General features: G+C 38.9%; 1 protein-coding gene across 3 annotated transcripts in view; it reads left to right on the top strand.

The window, feature by feature from the left end:
* BCKDHB (branched chain keto acid dehydrogenase E1 subunit beta) overlaps positions 1–25313 on the top strand; it is a 221517-nt gene that overhangs the window by 53502 nt on the left and 142702 nt on the right. For all 3 annotated transcript variants that reach the window (XM_036316658.1, XM_036316659.1, XM_036316660.1), the window contains exons 4-6: positions 6895–7028; positions 7258–7413; positions 9593–9701. In XM_036316658.1, the coding sequence (XP_036172551.1) occupies positions 6895–7028; positions 7258–7413; positions 9593–9701 (399 nt within the window). The remainder of the gene's footprint in view (positions 1–6894; positions 7029–7257; positions 7414–9592; positions 9702–25313) is intronic.

Here is a 25313-nt window from a genome sequence, read left to right as displayed (position 1 = left end):
CTTTTATTTCCTCTCGCACTGTCTTCTCTATTCTTACTCTTGATAATACTCTAATTTCATATTTTATTAAGAACATAGATGCAACTAATAGAACTTCGATCAGCTCTCACCACCGTATGCAGTATATACATGTTCCAGCATCAGTGCTCGCATTCTTTATTCTTGTTTGAATGAATGTAAGGGTTCCTGTCAACATCTCCACACTAGACTCCTTCCTTTTTTGTCACCTTTTAAAAGACATGGTTCTTTCTAGTCATTCTTTTTTTCCTCTCTCTATTTCTTTTTTTTTAAAAAGATATTTTTTTATTGATTAAGATATTACATATGTGTCCTTATCCCCACGTTACCCCCGCCCCCCCCCCCCCCCCCCGGCTCATGCCCTCACCCCCCTGTTATCCGTGCCCATTGGTTAGGCCTATATGCTTGCATATAAGTCCTTTGGTTGATCTTTCCCCCTTACCCCCACTCTCCCCTACCTTCCCTCCAAGGCCCGACAGTCCAATCAATGCCTCTCCGTCTCTGGATCAGTGCTTGTTCATCAGTTTATGTTGTTCATTATATTCCACAAATGAGTGAGATCATCCGCTCTCCAGTTCCATCCATGCTGGGGCAAATGGTACGAGTTCCTTTTTCTTCTTTCTCTTTTTTTTTTTTAAATATATTTTATTGATTTTTTACAGAGAGAAAGGGAGAGAGATAGAGAGTTAGAAACATCGATGAGAGAGAAACATCGATCAGCTGCCTCCTGCACATCTCCCACTGGGGATGTGCCCGCAACCCAGGTACATGCCCTTGACCGGAATCGAACCTGGGACCCTTCAGTCCGCAGGCCAACGCTCTATCCACTGAGCCAAACCGGTTTCGGCTTCTTCCTCTTCTTAAAGAATACCTTTCAGCATTTCATATAATGCTGGTTTGGTGGTGATGAACTCCTTTAGCTTTTTCTTATCCGTGAACCTCTTTATCTGACCTTCTATTCTGAATGATAGCTTTGCTGGATAAAGTAATCTTGGTTGTAGGTTCTTGCTATTCATCACTTTGAATATTTCTTGCCACTCTCTTCTGGCCTGCATGGTTTCTGTTGAGAAATCAGCTGACAGTCATATGGGTACCCCCTTGTAGGTAACTGACTGTCTTTCTCTTGCTGCTTTTAAGATTCTCTCTTTGTCTTTTGCTCTTGGCATTTTAATTATGATGTGTCTTGGTGTGGTCCTCTTTGGGTTCCTTTTGTTTGGGATTCTCTGAGCTTCCTGGACTTGTAAGTCTATTTCTTTGACCAGGTAGGGGAAGTTTTCTGTCATTATTTCTTCAAATAGGTTTTCAATATCTTGCCCTCTCTCTTCTTCTGGTACCCCTATAATTCTGATGTTGGTACTCTTGAAGTTGTCCCAGAGGCTCCTTACACTATCTTCATATTTTTGGAATCTTTTTTCTTTTTTCTTTTTCGGTTGGGTATTTTTTGTTTTTTCGTATTTCAAATCTTTGACATGATTCTTGGGATCCTCTTGTCTGCTGTTGGATCTCTGTATATTATTCTTTATTTCGGTCAGTATATGCTTAATTTCTAGTTGGTCTTTTTTCATATCCTCCAGGGTCTCACTAAATTTATCGGCAGTTTCCATAAAATTCTTGAAAAACCTTATAAACGTGGTTTTGAACTCTATATCCAGTCATTTGCTTTCCTCCATTTCTGTCATTTGTGACCTGTTTCTTTGTCTCCGCATTTTTTATGCTTCCCTGTGTTGGTAGAGTGGTTTTGTGTGCTAGGTGTCCTGTAGGGCCCAGTGGCTCAGCCTCCCCAGTTACCTGAGGTGGACACTCTTGGTGCACCCCCTTGTGGGCTTTGTGCACAGTCTTGTTGTAGTTATGCCTTGATTGTGTTAGGATCACTGGGAGGAATTGATCTCCAGGCCAATTGGCAGTGAGAATCAGCTGTGTCTGCAGTGGGAGAACTTTTGTGCTGAAGACACCCTTCTGGGGCAAGACTTGCTTCAGTGTGGCTTTGGTGCTCACTGAGTCTGTGCCCTGAGTGTGTCCCTTATTGATCTGAGGAGTTGTAATCTGGATGGTCCCCCTCTGACCACTGGGTACACTGGCTCTTGGATCTAAGGAGGTGCTAATTTAGCCTCTGCCTGAGGTTACCCAGCAGGAGCTACGAAGAGAACTGCAGATTCCCCTTCCTTTTTTGGAGTTTGGAGGTGCCCAGATGAGGCCCAGCTGTGAAGCAATGCAAGCTGCTGTGGGGCGTTGGGCCTTCTCTTGGAAGTTCTGGGTCTGTCTGGCCCAGCTGCAATTTGTTAGGTAATTTTCAGGTTGCAAAGGGCCAGGGCATTCATATGCAAAAGCCTCTGCCCCAGCCTGGGTAGGGCGGGGTCTCAGGGAATCAAAGGGCGGAGCAGGCAGCTATGGCTGGTCCTCAGCCCTGTCCTAAGGGGCTGCGTGTCTCAGTGTCCCAAAATTGCTGCAAGCACCTCTGAGGGAAAGCCGCCCTCAAGTTCAGAGTTCTGCCTGCTGCCAGACAGTCCAGTTTCTCCCTGTATGAGTCCTGGGTCCCCAGAGACTTCCCGGAACTGGAGTTCAGAGCAGTTGGGAGCTTGTGACACCCTCCTGATTCAAAAAGTCAGCCGCGTCCTCAGGTATCAGCCCCTTTCCGCGTGCGTGCTCGCTCGAGCCTCCGTACCTTTGCACTTTACTTCCGCACCTCCTCTGAGTCTCAGTGTGCTTTTCTCTTTTCTTCTAGTTGTAGAATTTCCACTCATCCAGCCTTCCTGTAGTTCTGGATGATGTCCGTTTTGTCTTTTCATTGTATTTTTGAAGTTGTTGTGGGAGGCAGCAATTTCCCGGTGTTTACCTATGCCGCCATCTTAGTTTCCTTCTCTCTCTATTTCATTAATTTTTTTCAAAATCATCAATTTTCCCTTCTCTACTGGTTGTTGCTCCTCTCTTCCCCCTCTCCCTGCTTTACAGCAAAATTTCTGCAAATAATTGCCATTACTCATGGTCTTCAATTTCTCTTCTATTCCCTCTTGAAATGGGCTTTTGTTTTCTCCCTCCTTCCTACTTGCAGACACTATTATGTTGAGGTCACCAGTTGTAACATTTTCAGCCTCATCTTACCTTCTGTTAGCATATAGCATAAGTTGATTACACTCTCTTAGAAGCACTTTCTTCTAGGCCAGCACATTCTCCTAGTTTTCATGCAAACTCTTTGGCTTTTTTTTTTTCCTCTCAATTTTTCTGATTTATTTCTTACTTCTTGCCTTTGTAACATTGAATTTTTTCTCTCTATGTGTTCATTTAAATTTATATGGTAATCTCATCTAGTTCTGTGTTTTCTTTAATGCTATTTTTATGCATAAGGCTTTCATATATCCAACAGTCAAATTAATAGCTTTATCTTAATATCTGAAGGTATTTCAAACATAATATCTCCAAAACTGAACTTCTGATATCTTAACATGCTTCTTTGTGGTTTCATCTTTTTTAGTTAATGGCAACTCTCTTCAAGCTGCTCAGGGCAAAAGCCTTTGAATCATCTTTAGCATTTCTCTGACTCATACTCCACATCCATTTCATCAGCAAATCTTTTAGACTCTATCTTTAGACTATATCCAAAACCTCATACCTTTTCTGCTGTTATGATTCATCATTCTTACTGGGATTATTGTGATATCCTGTAATCAATTTTGCTGTGTCCATCTTTGCCTATTTATAGGCTATTCACCAAATGTCTGCCAGAGGGATCCTGTTGAAATGCCATTTCAGAGAATGCCATGATTTTGCTCACTGGCTTCCTGTCAAGCTTACCTACTTGACTCATTCTCATAGTTAAAGTTTACAGTGACCTACAAGGCCCTCTCTCTGTGCCATCTCACCATACCTTTCTATTAACTCTTCAACTTTGTCTTCTCTCACTATTTCTTACTCCAGATCATTCTGAACTTTTTGTCTTTCCCTGATGTGCTAAAACGTGCTCATACCTCAGGACCTTTGCACTAGGTGATCCCCCTGTCTGGAACATATATTCCCTTGGGTGTATGCATGGTATACTTCCTCACCCTTCATCTCTTCCTTTAAATGTCACATCTCAGTGGGTCTTTCCCCATCATCCTATTTAAAATCATAGTAGTTCCACCTGCTTCCCTAGTCACCTACTTCCTGCTTTACTATTCTCCATAGCACTTGTTATCATTTAACACACTATATATTTTACTCATTTATTTTGTTTTTGTCCTTTTCCAGATGGGAATATAAATTCCATAAGGAAAGAATTATTTTCCTGCTGTATCTTCTGCATCTAGAATAGTGTCTATATAGTATTAGGTACTTTATAAATTTTTGAATACGTGTGAATTCTTAGTCTTCAGTATCATGATTCTTCTGGTACAAATAGAAATTCAGCCTTAGGAGTTAGTAATTTGTGGAGATGACACTTAAGGCCCACAGCTGTCTTGGCTAATGGTGTAATCACTGTATGTATTATTAATTTACCCATTGGGACACTCTGTGTATGAATTTTATATCAGGTTAATTGCATTATAACACAGAAAGTCGTCAGTATTTTACCTTTTATGTGTGCTCTTCCCTCAATCATTACCTGTTTGGGAGAAAATAGAAACAGATTTTTAAGATTTAATTCATGTTGAAGCAGGTTTTGTTTTGTTTTTTAGATCATAGAAACATGAAGAGAGTTAAGCTATTTCCTCAAATTAAGCATCTTTTGAAGTAAGAATTCTGATAAACTCAACTTTTCTGCCTTCTAGGAGCAAAACGGGCTATATTTACTGAGATGAAAAATATCTGAATCCAGGGAACCAGAAGTAGTAAGGAATAAATAATAACACTGTTCCTCTGGTTCAGATGGTTCAGGTATTCCACAGGTGTGGATTCCACAGGTGGCAGCTGGAATCTGTGTTCATTTTCTGCCAGTGAATTGTTCTTAATTCAATGGAATCATAAATTTTCAGAAATTATCAAGCAGCTCACAGTCAAATAGGGAACTGATGAGGGATAGAGGTCACAGTCAGAAGGTAGTCACAGATCGGGATGAGTAAGAATCATGCTTTAAGTTTTTGCAGCTGCTTCTAGAGTGCAAACTGTAGGATGTGTCTAGTTGGCATTTTCTAGCACCTGCTCTATTTATGGTTCATATTCAAAAGGACTGATTGAGCTGAAAGTAAATTCTATGTGCCAAGAAGAACTGGTGTCCCTGTATTATGGAACTGAAATATGAATCATAGATCTGCCCCCAGACTTTCAGACTGTGGCTATTGCTTGTGTCTATCCATCCAAGTTTCTGAAATTAGAATTTTTCATGAAATGCTAATATGGTTTGAGAGGTGGTAAAATTTCAGATAAGAAATGAGTTGTGTATGCTAGTAACATTATACCTTGTGGTTTCAGTGGAAAGCCTAAGGTGTTTGTTTGTCAAGCTCCTTTAATTTGAAAGAATCTCAAACTCCAAATTCTACCTCCTTTTTAGTGGGCATAGCTGAAATCTATGCTCAGCTCTTTGTGAGCTTCCAGTTACCTGCTGTGCTTTTGGAGTCTCTCATAGGCACAGGGGTCAACCAAGCATTTAAGAAGATTTAATGCATACATTTTGGGGTGCCCTCATGTAATGCCCTTCTTTTAGGGACTAGTGCCTCAATTTCCAGCCACTAGCAGTTCCAGACTCCATTCTCTGACACCCCATGCCGATAAGACTGTCTGTCTGTCTGAATTCTAGCTGTCTCATGTCTCAGAAACTGGGGAATCACCTCAAGGGATATGCCTTATATATGTCATGCTCATCCACTGCAATTCAGTTCTTCTAAGGATCCAATCTCTTTCAGTTTAGGGCTTTTTTTTTTTTTTTTTTTTTTTCCTCTCCAGTGCCTGTAAGTAGTTGTTTATATATTTTGTTCATTAGATGTGTGAGGTTTACTCTGCCATTATTGAAATTGGAACCTCAATAACTTGGGATACATAGAGTTCTCATTATCATTCCGGTCAAAATACTTTCTCATTTTCATTATAACTTAATCTTTGAGACATGAGATACTTAGACATATGTTTAAAACTGTCTAACATAAGGATTTTCTAATTATCTTTTTGTTTATAATATCTAGCTTAATTCCATAATGGTCAGAGAATATATTCTATATTACTTTAATTCTTTGAAAATTGTTGAGATTAGATTTATAACCCAGTATATGGTTAATTAATACCAGTGTTCTCTGTTAGGTGTATAGTGTCTTTATCAGTTAAATCATGTTTGTTTATGGTGTTCAAATCTTATATAGTTTTTACTTTTATTTTGGTGTGCTTTATCTATTAGTTACTGAGATTGGTATGTTAAAATTTCCCACTATCTTGGGAATTTATCCATTTCTTTTTTCAGTTCTGTTTGTTTGTTTATTTATTTATTTGGAGCCCATGTTGTTATAAGAGTTTAAATTTTGAATTATGTCCTCCTTGTGACTTGAACTCTTTTAAAGAATGAATTTTCCCTCTTTATCTCTGGTAATACCTTTTCCTTTAAAGTCTACTTTGTCTGCTATTAATGTAGCAACTTTCTTTGTTGTTGTTTTTTATTGTATATATATTTTTCTTTTTATTTATAACTTTCTGATATCTTTATTATTTATTTTATTTTAAGTAGTTGGATTTTGCTTTTTTTAAATCTCAGTGTGACACCCTGTCTTTTAATTGTAACATTTCAATTACTTAGTTAATATAATTACTATGTTTGCATTTAAAATAGCTATCATACTAGTTATTTTCTATTTCCTTCACCTGTCTCTTGCTTTTTTTCTCCATCTCACTATTACCAACTCTTTGACTTTTCAGTTGTATTGTGCATTACATTACTCTCATTTGTCATAATAAAATGATTTTATTTTCTTATTTTAGGAAAAGATAGAGTTTTTAATACCCCTTTGTGTGAACAAGGAATTGTTGGATTTGGAATTGGAATTGCAGTCACTGGTGCTACTGCCATTGCAGAAATTCAGTTTGCAGATTATATTTACCCAGCTTTTGATCAGGTAGGAAGATTGCAGTTTACTATAATTGGTCATTTCTAAGGTTAAGTCCATGAAGTATTAAAGTTTTGTCTCTACCCTCCCTATCTTAAGAACTTTGTGCTACCTTTGAGCTAGTGCATTACAAGGTATGTTGTTATGGCATATATGTAAAGATCTAATAAAGGGTCGAAGAAAATGGATGGGAATGAAGGACTCCCTGTGATATGTCCCTTCTCTTCTCCCTTCTCAGATTGTTAATGAAGCCGCCAAGTATCGATATCGCTCTGGGGATCTTTTTAATTGTGGAAGCCTCACCATCCGTTCCCCTTGGGGCTGTGTTGGTCATGGGGCTCTCTACCATTCTCAGAGTCCTGAAGCTTTTTTTGCACACTGCCCAGGAATTAAGGTATACTCATTTATGTACTTTATTTGATCTCCATTTGAGGTTTTCATTTTGGTTCATTCTATTAATATTAACTAAAATGCTTATCAGAGGAAAGCAAACAGGATTTTGGGAATTCATGTAAACCTTTTAAAAAGAGGGCATAGTTTTGTTTTGTTTTTTATATTCATTAATCCATTGCTCAGATTTATAGAGTATTCTTTTTGAAATAGTACCTGGCTTGATATTAATAGTACCTGATATTAATTTTAGGCTTCAAAGAATAAGACTGAGAACATAGTTGGTTTATCTTCCTCTGTTTCAAAGCTCTGTTTCCTTCTAATAGGTCTTTTTCATTTAAATTAATAAATCTTTTTCTGGGGTAAATTAATAAATCTACTCTTTAATTCCTAGTCAGAGGGATAGACTTTTGCTTTTAGTCTGTATGTTTTTAAACAGACTGACAGAGGCTTCTGTTACCCAGGTGTGCTTTTCACTCCGGGGAAGGTAATATTTGCTCTAACAGTGAAAGTTGAAGCATCTTTCTTTGCCTTCCACAACAGTCTTCAATTTCTATAATAACTTGGGTCTTTTAATAAAAACATTTTGCATATTTTCTTTTCATTTTTTACATTATCTTCTTTTCTAGTTCTATTTACTAGAGAGCTTCCTTGGGAATCATTATAAAAACTCATAGATATGTTCACCCACGGCTGTGTGTCTGTTTTTTGATAACATGAACTGGTTGTGAACATGTTTTTACGTTTTTTTTATTTGTTTTTTTCCCTCCTAAAGCAAAGTCATAAAGTTTTCTCAGTAGAGTACAGGTTGCATAACTTTTCGATGTAAGCTGGAAGTGGTAAGTTGGGACAGAAGCCACAGTTGAGGAAATAGTTATTTTTGTGCTTGAGCTGAACATTGATTCACATTTAATGTTGATGATGTTACTCAGTATTTTTAAGAACACATCTTTTCTCTCAATGCTCTACTTTCTCTACCCTCTCCCCCTTTCTCTTTCTTTAATCCAAAGTGAAAATTGTACATATAGTACAAAATGTTAAAAATAAACACATGTAGAAAGCAGAAGAAGAAAAAATAAAGTGGGAACATAAGATAAAGACATTGTGTTGTGGTAAGCACTGTGTCCAGGAGTTAGTTTACAGAAAATGGAATAGTGCCCTTTAATAAAAATGGTATGAAAATGATTTTTGAAAGCCAAATATAGCTTGCTTCAAGGAACCTTATTTAAGCCTTTGTGATAAATTCAGGTTTATTTTAATAGTAACTTTTTCTATATAACTCTTGTCTTTATGCAGTTATTTAGTAATCATTGAAAATTAGATGCAAGTTTATGGTTTGAGGTAAAATGGTGTACAAACTTGAGCTGTGTATCAGTCAGAACTGGGTGAGAATTCCTGGTGTAGCAAGTGATGTAACCTTGGGCAAGCTATTTGACCTCTCTTTAAGCTTTAGTCTGCATTTCTAAATTGGGGAAAATAATAATAACTACCTTGGCAAGTTGCTGTGAACAGTAGATGAATTAGTCCACATAGTGTTCTTGACCCAGTTAACACATGTGCTACCTCCTGTCATTACCATTTTCTTCATTATCAACCTTATTCCCAGGAAGGTTCTGGAATCTTTTCCTGTTAGCTGGAAGTGTGCAGTATCCACACTTTTCTTTAGCTTTGCATTAACAATGTTATAGTGCTTGATTGTAAAGTTCCGTGGATTACTCTTTCCTGTAGGAAATGCAGACCATGTTTTTCATGGAAGAGGAGATTTTGATATTTAAAATTGGAGAAGAGAGTTGCATATCCTTTGGAATTAGCTGTAGAGTATTAGTAGAAAATATTTATTTATTTATAGATAAATACAGAAAGATACTGACAACTTTACTTTTTTGTTTTGATGAATGCTTTTTGTAGAATCCTTTTATTTTTTATGTATATGCAAGTTTAGCTCATTAAGAGAAGAGCATTTTTAATCACCAGAATATGATGGGCATCTAAAAAATGTTGAACATGTGGGCTATTTTGGGACAGAATGTAAATTTTTATTAAAAATTATAATTAGGCTAAAAATGCCAGATTTCTATTTTTAATTAGTAACAATTGGTTATTTAAATGTCAACTCTTCTTATAATGAATTTGCTGGGATACATTTTTACTGAAATTGTCTTTAAAAAAATCTGTTTTTGCAGGTGGTTGTACCCAGAAGCCCTTTCCAGGCCAAGGGACTTCTTTTGTCATGCATAGAGGATAAAAATCCTTGTATATTTTTTGAACCTAAAATACTTTACAGGGCAGCAGGTAAAGGTTTTCTTTATTTTATATTTGTGAATATCTTCATATTTTTTGTTTCTTACAATTCAAAAAAATTATTTTTCCTTATAAGTTTGGTTTATACTTACCTTGTAGAAAAATTCTGATTTGTTCCATATTTAGTTTTTTCTCAGTTGTATATTTTATGCTAAGTTTAGGGGAAATCTATCTAGCCATTTTATATTTTGTGGAAAAAGAAGCAATGTGAATTACTTGAGAACATAGGGACTATGGTCATCTAAATAGTTGCTTAGTAAATGTGGGTTGAATGAAAAAGTGAATGAGCTTATTATACTAAATAACATTAAATGCCCTTATAGCTGAAGTGTCTATATAGGAGTTAATCTAAATTAGAATACTTTGAAGGTGAAGGAGGCACTATTAATGCTGTGACATCAGGACTACATTGGGATGGCTGGCAGTTAATTTGCATATCTCGCTGATTAGCCAATGGGAAGGGTAGCGGTCATATGCCAATTACCATGTTTCTCTTTTATTAGATAGGATACTACTTAATAGTACATAATGGTGCTCACAGTGTCGTTGAGGGGCTTGAGATAAACCATGTGTGTATCTGCCTCATCTTTAAGCACTGCTTGGACACTTATGTACTAGACACAGTGCTATGTTGTGTAGACAATTAGACTATTTCAATTAATTCTCACAACAACCTCATCAGAAAAATTCTGTCACTGCCATAGGAACCTGAGCATTAGGAAAGTTAAGCAACTTGCTCAAAGCCCATTTTCAAACCCAGGTATTGGGAACGTATGGTGAAAATGGTTCCATTTAATCTTCACAAAAGCCCCATGAGGTGGTGGGACCCTGAAACTGAAGTTCAGAGAACTTAAAAAACTTGCTCGTAGAGAACTAAGTGATAGAGTGAGGGTTAAATGAATATGTTCTGACCCAAAGCTGCTCTCTTTCTAACATTACAATATGTTGCAATGTATTTAAACATTTATTGAGTGGTGGGCATAAGTGAAACAAATTCTTCTAGTGGTCTAGTTTCATGCCAAAACCTGTGCTATTCTCCCACAATTAAAATGATTTACTTTTAATTGAATAAAAATATATACTATCAGTAGCTCTTCATTAAGGAAGTATATCCCTTATATTACAGTGTATAGGCATAGGATTAATTCGCTTCTTCGAGAGTTATAAAAACTATACATGCCACAAGTCTTGTGCAGTCACAGATGGGGTTTGGGAATGTCTGCTCCATGCTGCTTTTAGGGGCCTAGTCACATGTCCCCATCTAGAAGCAAAGGTAACTGAGAAATGTAGCCTTCCTACATTTGGGGGAGAGGGATAAAACTGACGAATGGACAGTACTGCCCATTGCAGCTGTTCCAGACCTCTCTGACTCTCTCATTTTTGGACCTGGTCTCCATGTAGTGTTCTATATTCAAACATCTGTGCTGTGGTGACTCACAGGTCTGGTCTACAACTTTTAGTTCAGCCATTAACTTTATAAACTATAAAGATGAAGTGAAAATAGGTAATGCAACTATTTTCTTCTACTTATTTTGAATATATCATAGATATAAAATTTATCTTCTAAATTTAGACAGACTATAGCTTATATTTCTGGATTATTTATGTTTATGGCATTTAATTACAAATAAACTTAAAAATGGCAGCGGGATGCTTAGTGAAGATAGATAAGGAAGACAGTGTCAAAATGTACAAAATAGTTATGATTCAAAAAGAGTGAGTCAGTGAGTCATTATGAGATATATGCATTCTTGTGGAGAAGCTGTTCTTGCATGTCTTGAACTCTTTGGTTATTTAATTGAATGATTGATGACACCTGTGATATCGAAGTAACCATGGTTTTTATCCATGGTTATTCTAGAGAGAAAAAAAAGTAAGACTAAAAGCCTCTTGCTGCTTTATTTCCAGAATTTAAATTATCCTTTCAGGCAAAAATAGGTCATAATGATGCTGATTCCTTTTTTCTTATTAGCAGATACACTAATTATGTATAAATTGTAGATGACTTTGAAGGTATTTTTGCCCAATAGCAGTATACACAAAAGCGAGGAATTAGTATTTCACATTTAAATTTGTTTTGGTTGGCATCATTAAGCTGATTATTTTTATGCAGGCTGATACATTAATAGTAGGTACACTCATGATGAGAATTGTTTGATCCAGTAATAAGAGGGAATTTAGTTTATGTTATATTTTTTAATTAGTTTTTAAATTGAAATAATACTTTTACAGATTTTAAACAGCCAAGTAATATATCTTGTACCAAATGCATGCTTCTTCCTCATAGGCAAGCCTTTTCAATTCTCTTAGTAAATTATCATATTTGTAAATAATATGCTTAAACTGCTTGTTAACATTTTATCTTTCTATTAGTTATTTTGTCTCACCTTTTCCCCAGCAGCTGCTGTCCTTGCCTCAACATATGCAGATTTTCTCTAATATCTTCCTAGAGTTACAGTGTAAATTTTTCAGACCATTATTTAGTGTTCACATTGCTGTTACATAACAGTATGATTCACAACAAAATAAATAAATAAAGCATTTTTTCATCTCCCCTTTGGTATGCAATTGTTTTCTCTGAATACAATGCATTTTTCTGTTTTTATTTGCTTAATTTCACATGGTTCCTAATTTCCTTAAGATCTATTTTCATTATGTTTGGACACATCAAGTAGCCAGTCAGCTCTTTTCTTCATCTTCATCCCTATGCCCTCAGTTTAATAACATGATTAAGAACATGGGTTCTGGATCCTGATTGCTTGAATTTGAAAGACTGCTCTATTAGTTACTAGCTAGGTGACTTTGGCAAGCAGCTTAATCTTTCTGTGCTTTAGTTTTCACACCTGTACCACCAGGACAATGACAATACTTAGCTCATCAAATTGATTTAAAGATGAAATGGATGAATGAGTAGATTTAAAGGCACTGAGTATCCAACCTGATACAGAGAAATTTCTTAATGCCTTTGGTGCTTGAGGTGACTGTTCTTTCCAGGGATAAGTTAGTTCTATCATTAATCTTTGATAGGTAATTAAAACAAATCTTGTCACACACCAGTTCTTTTATCTATATACCAGAGGCCCGGTGCATGAAATTCATGTACTCATGGGGGGGTCCCCCAGCCTGGCCTGTGCCCTCTCACAGTGCGGGAGCCCTGCGATGTATTGCCCCAAAGAGGTAGGCTGGAGCTGGGGGTCCTACCTCCGCGCCGCACAGAGCCGCGGGACCCCCAGGCCTCGCCTCGCGGAGCCATGGGCCCTGCCTCTGTGCCTCGCATGCAATGTCAAGTCCCAGCCCACCTGCGCTCACACGCAGCCCCACCCACCCACTCGAGCCCACTGTGCACACAGCCTCCTAGGGATCGCTCGTTGTGGCGTGAGGGCGTCACAGCTTGAGGGCGTGACAACCACATACACTTTTATTAACACATTAAGTGCCCAGTCAATCACAGGTGACTGACACTATACTTTCTGTCTGGAAGACGAAACAGGCTGGGTGCTTAACTTGTTAATAGGACTAGTGCCCCGGTGCATAGATTTGTGGACATTGAAAGGAAATTAATTATAAGGTAGCCAGCAGAGTGGGACTGGGGGAGACGGGCTGGACATTCCCTGGATCCAACCTTCCATGGTCCCTCCCCGGGTCGGCTGCACCTGGGGCAGTGCTGCAGCTCAAAGGGTGTCTGAAGAGTGAGCAGGGTCCCTCTGGCAGGTAGGGTCCCTCAGCCTGGTCTGCAGGGATCGGCCAAAACTGGCTCTCCGACATTCCCCGAGGGGTCCCAGATTGCAAGAGGGGGTTCTTGGGTGACGTGCCCCAGAATTAGGCTCCCTCCTCTTTGGTTCTGGGGTGCATCACCTGAGAACCACCGCTGCCAAGTCACCGCAGCTCAGCAGCTCCTGTGTTGAGCCTTTGACCCCTGGTGGTCATTGCGCATCATAGCTCTGGTTGGACGGTCACTTAACCTTTTATATATATAGATGGAGTGAAAAGGTTTGCTAAATGTGAACTTGGATTCTTCAATATAAAGTAGTTCCATTGCACTATTGAGATAATTTAATATTCTGTGGTACATCTACACAATGGAATACTACGCTGCTGTAAAAAGGAAGGAACTCCTACCATTTGCAACATCATGGATGGACCTGGAGAGCATTATGCTAAGAGAAATAAGTCAGTCAGAGAAAGATAAACATATGATCTCACTCATTTGTGGAATATAATGAACAACATAAACTGATGAACAAAAATAGATCCAGAGACAGAGAAGCATCGATCAGACTGTCAAACCTCAGAGGGAAGGCAGGGGAGGGTGGGGGAAGGGGGAGAGGTCAACCAAAGGACTTGTATGCATGCATATAAGCCTAACCAATGGACACAGACACAAGTGAGGGCACAAGTGGGGGGGAGCTGAGGGGGGATAAGGGCACATATGTAATACCTTAATCAATAAAGAAGAAAAACACACACAAAAAACACATGGTAGCAAGACAACATGATGATTAAAAACAAAACAAAACTGAAACTCATAGACAGCAGTATGGTGGTTACCAGAGGGAACGGGGTTGAAGGGTAGTAAAGCGTTAATGGGGTCAAATATATGGTGATTTAACTTTGGGTGGTGGGCGCACAATGCAATATACACAGGTCATTTATCATAGAAATGTACACTTGAAACCTACATAATCTTACTAGCCAATGTCACCCCAATACATTTAATTAAAAGAAATAAAATAAAATAAAATGTTATTTTAAATAAAGAAAAGAAAAAGATATACACCTGAAAATATGATATTTTAATATTGTGGCGTAAACAATGTTATAATTAGAAATTAACAATGCCTTTTGTTTTTTAAACACACTTATTTTTCTTATAAAAGTCATATTCTATCAGCAAGCTATTGATACTAAACAAGCCACCCCTAACATTTACTGGATTAAATCAACAACTTTTTTATATAGCTCACGTGCAGGCCTGCAGTTTAGGCTGAGCTCAGCTGGCCAGCTCAGATTTCATGTAGGCTCCTCATAGATCAGTTGTCAATTGCAGGTCATGTGGGCTGGATTTGTTGGTCTCAGCTGGGCTGTCTCAAATATCTGGGGCTGTGGCTGGTAAAACTGTAGCCTACTTGTCTCTAATCCTCCAGCAGGCTAGCTTGGTCTTGTTCACATGGTGGAAGCAGAGGTTTCACAGGGGCAAGTAGCAGCATCCAAGGTTCTTGAAGCACAGGCTAGAAACTAGCACGCATCACTTGTTAATAGAGTGTTGGCCAAAGCAAGTCACAGGTCAGTCCAACTTCAAAGGATGGGCAAGTCGCATTGTGAAAGATTGTGGATACAAGGAAGGTTTAAAAGATTATGGCTATTTTTCAGTCTTTTATGTACGCTTGTTGAACTCCTGCAAAGCACAAAAGAGATGACAAAAAGAGCTCATAAATCTATCCCCTAGCTACTATTGACTTTTTGTTGTATATACTACCAGACTTTTATCTATATTTTTAAACATGTTATTACTGTCAATTTGTTTTCATTTATTTGATTACAGACTTTTTACAGTTTGTTTTTTTCATACTTGTCCTTTCACTTCTACGTTTACATTGTACATGTGTCTTCTGTCTTATCCTTGTTGAGTGGCATTTATTGTAAACCTAAAACAGGCAGGGGATGCAGATTATTATTCTACTTTGTGATGAAAAGGCCTGATCTAGTAGCAAGAAGAATCAGAAGGTTTTCAATTAACTTGAAGTGCAGAATTGCCTTTGAATTTGTTCATGTATCTTCTGTGATTGACCTGATAGACTGAAATATTTGTGGAATATGACACAGTAGAATTTTTGTGTGCTTCTGGCATATTCCTTATATTATTCACATGCACTTTCAGACTAATTAGGGGCATTAGTCTGATGTCTATTTTTGATCGTTGTCTTAATTTAACTGGATGCATTCTCAATGACTAAGTTTATACTACATGGAAAAGAGTGTTTTATTTTTTGTTTTAATAAAATTTAATGTCATGAATCATATGCACTCTTGGTAAAAGCTTCAAGTACCATAGAACTATAAAATGAAAAGTGAAAGTTCCTTTTCTCTATTCTACTCCTGTCCCTAGACCTGTTCCCTGCATTTGCATTGATATAAGTATGTGAATGTATAGAACACATTTACATATAAACTGAGTTATATAAAATCATACTGTAAACACTATTTTGTAACTTGCTTTTCTTACCAATTCATTTTGAACATATTTTAATTCAGTGCACAAAGATTTAGCTAATTTTTAGCTCATATAATTTTGAGGGATGTACCATAATTTATCCTTTCCCCTATTATGGAATTTTGAATTGCTTCTAAATTCTGCCTATTCTAAACTATGTTGGAGTAAATATCCATGTTTACACACACACACACACACACACACACACACACACACACACACATATATATATATATATTTGGGCATGTAGAAGGAGAAAATTATAGATCACTGTTTCTTACAGTAAAACTATAAACCTATATATTTTAATTCCATCCTTGTTTCTTCCTGTTCTTTGATTAAACCCTGCACAATAAATGATTGATGAAGCCAAACACTGCAAGTCTCTAAATAGCAGTTAGTGAAAAACTGGAAGGATAGGGTATTATTGACGCAGTTACTAGGCAGAGACAAGACCCAATACGTAAGTATTTATAGTCTACAAGCTAAAAAGGAAAGCTGGAAATGTTTGTAACACATGTCACTTGGGAATACTAAGCATAAAAGCCTTGCATTTTTATTTTCTTGTGTATCAGAATTTTGCCTGTTGTTGAATTTTGCAAACATTTTTTTTCCTGAGTTTTGTCATAAAGTTCTTCACTAGTATGTTTAATAGAAGTCCACCTTGAAACAACTAGATCCCAACAATTTAATGCTGCCTTCTGAAAATGTCACAATTATATCTATGCCCATGTACTGGTTGTCATTGAGAACAGCGTTCAACCTATTTGTATAAATAATAAATATAAATATAAATATAAATATAAATACACAGACACACATAGTTTTTAAAGTTTTTTCCCCCCCCTATTTTTCATCTTCACTGTAATGATTCTTCATTTCCAAGATCATGGCTATCTCCATTTATTCAGACTTCTTTATGTCCATGAATAACTTGTGTAGGTATTTCCATTAGGTTTGATACATTTGTTGTTAAGGTTATTACTAGATGTTTCATGTTTTTGTTTTTTTTTTTGCTATTTATATAGGATATTTTTTCTTACTGTTTTCTAAATGGTTATCATTGGTTTACAGAAAAGCTTTAAATTTATTTTTTATTTTTTAAAATCTTTATTGTTGAAAGTATTACATATATCCCCGTTTCCCCCCCCTTTGACCCCCTCCCCAGGACTTCACCACCCTCTTGTCTGTGTCTATGGGTTATGCATATATGCATACAAGTTCTTTGGTTGATCTCTTCCCACCCACAGCTTTTAATTTTGTATGTTAATAATGCACTTGGATATCTAATGCAATTCTCTAATAATATTTCAGTTAATTATTTTAGATGTTCTTACCCTCTATAGCTAGTGATAGTTATAATTCATTTTTTTCCCAAGAGTTGATGAGACATTTTAATTTTTTCCCTTTGTTAGGAATATCTCATGTTTTATTAACTTGGACCCTGATCAGTAGTTTTTATCAGGTTAAGGAAATTATCTTTATTTTTAACTTAGTAGAAGGCTCTTTCCTCCCACCTCTCCCAAGATGTTGAATTTTATCAAATTGTTTTTAGGTATCTGGTGAGATGATTATATGATTTTTCTTCTTTGATCTCTTGATGAGGTGAATTTCATTAACATATTTTCTAATATCATAATGAGTAATTCTTTTATGCCTGGGGTAAATTCTACTTGATCATGATGTTTAATTCTTTCAGCATTTTGCTGGATTCAATTAGAAGATTTTTAAAAGGATATTTATGTTCATAAATAAAATTGGACTATGGTTACCTCTTTGCATGTATATATATTTATATATATACCATTGGTCTATAGTTTATCCTTTCTTCACCATCCTGGTTAGGTATGAGACCCAGAATTATGCTATCTTTTTGCTTGTTTTTTTAATATATATTTTTATTGATTTCAGAGAAGAAGGGAGAGAAAGATAGAAACATCAATGATGAGAGAATCATTGATTGGCTGCCTCCCACTGGGGATTGAGCTCGAAACCCGGGAATCAACCAACATAGGTTGATGTTTAATCTCTGAACCACACGGGCCAAGCTATGCTAGTCTTATAGAATGAACTGGGCTAATTTATTTTTTCTATGCTCTAGACCTGTTTGGGTAACTAAGAATTATCTGTTGATAAGTTTTTTGCTTATAAAATTGCCTGATTCTGGTGCCTTTTGGGAAAAATCTTTGACTTTTTTAAAAATATTTTTTGGTTGTTGATCTACAATCTATTATTGAGTAAATGTTGGTCACTTATATCTTTGTATAATATCATATTTTTCCTGATTTGCAAATTTAGTCGTATAAAATTTTTTCCATAGTATCATTTGATTAAATATGTTTACATATATAAAATATTTAGTTGGTGCTTGATACATAATAAATGCTCAGTAAGTGTAAGTAGTGTATTTAACTGTTTCTATTATTTAAAAATCTTTAGTTATTTCTTTTAATAATCACACCGTTCAGCATGAATCTTTATTCAGAATGTTAGGCCCTGAGCATGATTCAAAAGAGTGTTCTAATCCAGGAGAGATGGAGGAGTAAGGATTTTATAGAGCTTTAGCAAGAAAGGTCAGACAACATTCAGCCTGCTTCAGGAATAGTCGATTTTCAGAAGGGGAAGAATAGTATCTGTTGGTTGTGTAATTCAGATTTAGCAGGAAAGAGAGGAAGAAAAGTTGCTGGTCTATGGTAGGATGAGAGCCATTGTGGGGTATTTTTAGTCTATCAGGGACTCTTACAAACATTATTTAAGATTTACAACATAGTCTAGCATATTCAGGTGTGCATTGTGTCATAAGTCAAGCCAGTCTTCTTTTTGATTACAGGCAGTTCCTAATGTTTTTCCTCAAGATGTGTACAAATTAGATGTCAGAAAGTTAACGATCGATTGACTTATATTTAATAAACAGAGTTCTAGGTCTAGACCTAATATACCTATTTATGCTGTCTACCCTTGTTTCCAGTATTTACCATGAGCTAAGTAGTATCAAAGTTTAACACTTAATTATTCTTATTTATTGAAAGTTAATTTTATCTTCTAATTAGACAGTGATGTCAGTATGATCTAATCTAATAAAAGACAAACATGTAAATTGACTGTACCTTTGCTACGCCTTAAGCCATGCCCACCAGCCAATCAGAGCGACTATATGCAAATTAACCCAACCGAGATGGCAGCCGGCAGCCACAGAGCTGAAGTGAGCAGGAGGCTTGGTTTTTCCAGTGATGGAGGAAGCCAAGCTTCCCAATTGGCTCTTAGCTCCACTCAAAGCAACAAAGTTTCAATTATAGAAGATAAATAAACCCCAGATACCTGCTTTCAGTCGGCCGTGGCCATGGAGCTGGAGTGAGCAGGAGCTGGCTCTGAGCTCCACTGAAGGCAACAAAGTTTCAGTTATAGAAGGTAAATAAATCCCAGAATAAAAAAGAAAAAAGAAAAAAAGAGGCTGGGAGCTTCCATTCACTGGGGGGCTTGGCCAGCCTGAAAACGGCCCTCAACCCCTCACCCAGACTGGCCAGGCACCCCAGTGGGGACCCCCACACCCTAAAGGGGGTGTGGCCAGCCTGAAAACAGCCATCAGCCCCTCACCCAGGCTGGCCAAACCTCCATGGGGTGAGGGTCCCCACTGTGGGGGGCTTGACCAGCCTGCAAACAGCCATCAGCAATGCACCCAGGCTGGCCAGGCACCCCACTGCAGACCCCCACCCTGAAGGGGGTGTGACCAGCTGCAAACAGCCATCAGCCCCTCATTCAGACTGGCCAGGCACCCCAGTGGGGACCCCCACCCTGAAGGGGGTGTGACCAGCCTGCAAACACCCATCCGCCCCTCACCCAGGCTGGCCAGGCACCCCAGTGGGACCCCCACCCTGATTCGGGACACCCTTCAGGGCAAACCAGCTGCCCCCACCCATGCACAAGGCCTCTATCCTATATAATAAAGGGTAATATGCAAACTGATCCTAACAGCAGAAAGACTGGTAATGACTGGTCACTGTGACACACACTGACCACCAGGGGGCGACTCTCGATGCAGGAGCTGCCCCCTGGTGGTCAGTGTGCTCCCACAGGGGGAGCTCTGCTTAGCCCCAAGCCAGGCTGATGGCTGCCAGTACAGCGGTGGTGGTAGGAGCCTCTCCCGCCTCCTCAGCAGCACTAAGGATGTCTGACTGCAGCTTAAGCCTGCTCCCCACTGGCAAGTGGACATCCCCCGAGGGCTGCCAGAGGATGTCTGACTGCCAGCTTAGGCCTGTTCCCCCAGGGAGCGGGCCTAAGCCAGCAGGTGGACATCCTCCGAGGGGTCCCAGACTGTGAGAGGGCACAGGCCAGGCTGAGGGAACCCCCCCTCCGAGTGCACAAATTTTTGTGCACCAGGCCTCTAGTAACTATTATAATGACAGATATAGACAAATATATATAATACTGTTAACAGTATGTTGATACAATTTTTCTAAAATAGACTGTCAATCTTGTTTTTTTAACCCTCACCTGACAATATTTTTCCATTGATTTTTAGAGAGAGTGGGAGGGAGGGGCAGAGATAGAGAGTGAAACATCAATGTGAGAAAGACACATTGATTGGTTGCCTCCCGCACTCGCCCATTCTAGGGCCAGGTATTGAGCCTGCACTGAGGTACGTACCCTTGACTGGAATCGAACCCATGATTCTTCAGTCTGCAGGCTGACACTCTATCCAATGAGCCAAACTGTCTAGGCCTAGACTGTCAATCTTTGAATTTTCAGTAATTTGAGGCAAAGAGATGAGGGGAAGATCGTGTACAGCTATATTTGAGGAATAATTTAAAAGTAATTACTAGAAGAAATTGCACTTAGTTTTATTGTTTATGTACTTTTTTCATATATTTTTATTGATTTCAGAGAGGAAGGGAGAGGGAGAGAGAATAGAAACTTCAATGATGAGAGAGAATCATTGATCGACTGCTACCTGCACGCACCCAATTGGGGATTGAGCCTGCAACCCAGGCATGTGCCTTTGACTGGACTTGAACCTGGGACTCTTGAGTCCACAAGCCAATGCTTTATCCACTGAGCCAAACCAGCTAGGGCTGTTTGTATACTTTTTAACATCAGTGGTAAAAGTAATTTTTGGTATAGAAGTGAGAATTATAAAAAAGTTATGACCATGATTAATAACCTCAAATCTGAAAGGAGATTATTCAGAAAAATAACAACTAATATAGGTTAAATATTAGTTTTACACAGCAAATGGTAATAGGAGTCAGAATAATGGTTTTTAGAATGAAAACTTTCTTTTAGAGTCTTAATGACTGTACCGTTGAATTATTTTAACTTATGAAGCTGGTCTTCTAAGAATGGAAAGATATCTACATCAATTAACTTAATATGTTCTCATTTTGTCCCTGTGGTGTGGCAGATAGACACATGCTGCTTTCACAGTTTACAGGTGAGATACTGGGGCGCAAAAACAATATAATGCTTTGTCAGAGATCATCAAGTTAATTAGATACAGAGATACAGAGGCAGAGACAGGACTGGGCTCTCTCCCATTGTACTGTAAATTCTGATGAGTAAGATAGGCTTTCTCAGATATGGAGACTTGGACTGTGCTGTTCATAATCATGCAGCATGAAGTAATGTATATTTTAGAAATATACTCTCTTTAAAAAGAACATTTATGTTTGATCACCACATCATGTAAAAAAATGATAAAGCCCTACCGAGTTTCACATTCATGAACATTAATGGTAGATTAGTGCCAGGGCAGAAAAATGACCCTATTATCTCTGTAATGGTAAGAAATTTGCCTCACAGGGGAACTTACAGCATTAAGAAGGAATTGTTCTCTTGCAGATGCTTTCTACATGAGTTGTTAATACATGAAATCAGAAGGAATTGGAAAGTTTTTTTTAGGAACATGGGAGTATTGATCTTTACTTGAAACATCATGTAAATCTGTGTTTACATGTGTTTGTAGATGTGTGCACACACACACAATTTCACACCACCATGTCTTTGTATACGTCTTTTGTTTCTACATGGAATACCTTTTTTATTTTCTCTTTATCTCTAAGACCCCTATTGCTTGTGCCCTCCTTGGTAGCAAAGCCTCCTTGATCCTTTTAACCAGGTGGTTGCTTCCCTCTGTATTCCTAGAGCCGTGTGTCTTTACTATATCTCATGTTCTTGTTTGTTTCCTGATCATCTCTTTCCATCCTGTTTACTCCCAGTTGAGTGTGTGTTTGTCAAGGACAGGGACTGCCTCTTATAATTTCATAGTCTAGCATCTTGCATTATGTCTGTGTATATTGGTTATGCAATAACTATTAAATGAATAAATGTATATAATAGTATTTATATTTATACACTCTCCCTTATTTTAAAAATGTGTTTAAGATGTCAAAAGCAATACAATAATTTAGAAGAAAAATAGAAGGAAAAAGGAGGAGGATGGTAAATAAAATGGGACTAGGCATGAACTAACTAATGCCATGAGTATATAAGTATATAACTAATATGAATATAAGTGCATTTGCAGTTACAGAGGGAGCATATATATGGAACTTACAAAATACGTGGAAAGCTATCTTGTCTGATAGTTGAGCAAAAAATTGCATCTCTTTTATTTTGGCCTTGGAAAGAATTTTTATTAGAGAGAGAGACAGAGACATCATTTTGTTGTCCCACTTAGTTATGCATTCTTTGGTTGATTCTTTGTGTGTAGCCTGACTGGTGATAGAACCTACAACTGGCATATTGGGATGATGCTCTAATCAGCCGAGCTACCTGGCCATTGCTCAATTTCTTATTTTCTAAGTTACATTTTTGTCAACATATACTTGATGCTGAAGGATTTCTCTGTGGACCACTCGTTAGTTCATGGATCAAAATATAATCAGTATGTGGTAAAAAGGAGAGGTATCTAGACCACTGCTGTGAAGACAGGAATCTGTAATATTATTGTATAGGGTGCTCCTCACTTCCTGAAGTTTTATGCTCTAACTCCTTTTAGCTGCTCTCTTTCAAAAAGCACATTGCCATAGGATAGGAATGCAAGAAGGTTGATTTGAAGTAATAACTTTCTTTTAGAATAAACATCTTTTAAATTAATGTAACTAAAAAATACCTGTGAATTATAGCTTGCTCTCTAGGTTGCCTGTTTGTGAAGTTTTAAATAAATGAACACATTAAAATTCTTTCCTCTCAGGATTAAATTTATGCAAAATTTAAGAGATTTTTGGGTTGTTTTTTTATAGAAGATTCTTCTTGAATCTAATTCTCTGCATGATATTTTCTTGATGGAGGATTAAACTTTGCTTGCCATTTTGTTCCTTAATTAATTGATAAAGTAATGAGGTCTTACTATTTTGGGTAATTTGATACTTTGGAGCAGTCTATCATTGGAACTTTCCAAAGGAGGTGCGCACAACTTTTTCGGTGTGCCAGCCTTTAGAGTTGTGTGTTTCAGGGATTTGCTAATCACCAGCTGGCGACTGATATATAAGGCAGGAAAGACAGGAACTCCTGAATGGTGGCCACTGACTTACCAGTAAGACAGAGTGTGTCCTGGCTTCAAGCCTTGTCTATTGGCTTGCAGATCTTGCTGCTGGGAAAGACTTGATGTTGTCAAAGAGCCTATGTGCTACCTTTGGCATCTTTGCCAGATGTCATCGTGTTGTTCTTAACCCTCACTTTGATTTGCCACTGAGAATTGCCATGTAGAATATACTACAGTTGAATATATCTGTCTTCCTGTTTGTCTCTTCTATTGTCTGTCTATTCATCCAGTCATCCACGCATTCATTATCCAGCCATCCATATAGCCATCTGTCTATCCATCCACCTAATATGGTATTTAAGCTGTCAATGTATGGGCTGGAAGTATGGGCTGGAATTAACCTCTGAAAGCATTGCTTAGAATTGAGGTTGGCAAACCTTTCCTGTAAAGGGATAGACAGTAATATTTTAGGCTTGCAGGCCATGCCGTCTCTTGCAACTGCTCAGCTCTGCTGTTGTAGGCAAACAGCCAGAGACAATATGTAAATAAATGTGTATGGCTGTGTTTTATTGGAAAACATTGTTTACAAAAAAGTACATGCTATGGGATGCCCACCCCTGGTGTAGAGAGTGGAAGGATCTGACTCAGCATAATCTGTGTGCTATACAAAAAGTTTAAAATATGCCTTTAATGCTTAGACTTTTCTAACATAGCTTATCTCATAGGGTGGTTAGCTTGTCATCTATTTTGGGGTTTACCTACAAAAGTAGTTTTACAGGTTTTACCATTTCGTTATTTTATTTAAACACTAGAGGCCCCGTACACGGATTCGTGCACCAGCGGGGTCCCTTGGCATGGCCTGTGGGGATAGGGCCCAAACCAGCAGTCCAATGCCACCTACCGCTCCTGCTCATCCTGGCCCCACTGCGCCTGCCGCTGCCACTTGGTAGGCTTGCTGCTGCTCTGCTACAGTCTCTGCATGCCTGTCCTGGGTGATACTTGTTCGCCCTTGACCGACAAGTGGCCGCAGGTTTGCGTCCAGTCAGTCCCAATGCCAGTCCTGATCTAGGTAGGGGCGGGGTGTTCAGGGGGAGTGTTTGTGGGAGAGGCTTGCACTACCACAGTGGTGCTCACCAGCCATGAGCCCAGCATCTGGCACCCATCGGTCAGCTGAGCGGCACTCCCGTTGTGGGAGCGCCCTGACCACCAGTTGGCCAGTCGAACGTTCACTTAGGCTTTTATATATGTAGACTAGGGGCCTAGTGCATTAATTCATGCATCTTGAAAGGAACTGTGGGCAATGAGGTTGCGGTGGGCACAGGGGCAGGTCTTGGTCCATCCTTCGTGCCTCTGCCTGACCCTTCCTGTCACGGCCCCTGGTCCCCTATCTGCCAGCAGCTCCGCTCCCACCGCCACTGCCACCACTCCCACATGCTGATGGTGCTGGCCCTGCTCACACCCGCTGACAGTGTGGAGTGATTAGGGCCAGTGCCAGCAGCAGGTGCGAGTGGGGCTGGTGCTGTCAGTGGGTGCGAGCGGCGGCTGCTGCCCTGATCACCCCTCTGGAGCAGGGGGAGGTGGAGAAGCCCTCAGGGGCGATTGGGGCTGACAGCTACCGCACGCACCCGCTGATGGTGCCTAGTGATTGGGGCCAGTGCCAGGTGCCGGCAGCGGGTGCGAGTGGCAGCTCTGCGCTGGCTGTGGGTGCAAGCAGGGCCGGCACCAGCAGCAGGTGTGAATGCTGGGCGGGACCACGATGCGCGGGAGCAAAGAATTTTCAGTAACCATCAGAGGCTCGTCCCGATGACAGCGACTGTTGCCCTGCCTTGGTCTGGTGCCCCCGCTCACCTGCTCCACCTTCCCGCCACAGCCAACGCCTGCCACGTTCCGCACTCTGCCACCTGCTGCAGAT

Source organism: Myotis myotis, unplaced genomic scaffold, assembly GCF_014108235.1.
Source record: "Myotis myotis isolate mMyoMyo1 unplaced genomic scaffold, mMyoMyo1.p scaffold_m19_p_7, whole genome shotgun sequence".
Lineage (NCBI taxonomy): Eukaryota > Metazoa > Chordata > Mammalia > Chiroptera > Vespertilionidae > Myotis > Myotis myotis.
This window is presented reverse-complemented; position numbering and strand designations above follow the sequence as displayed.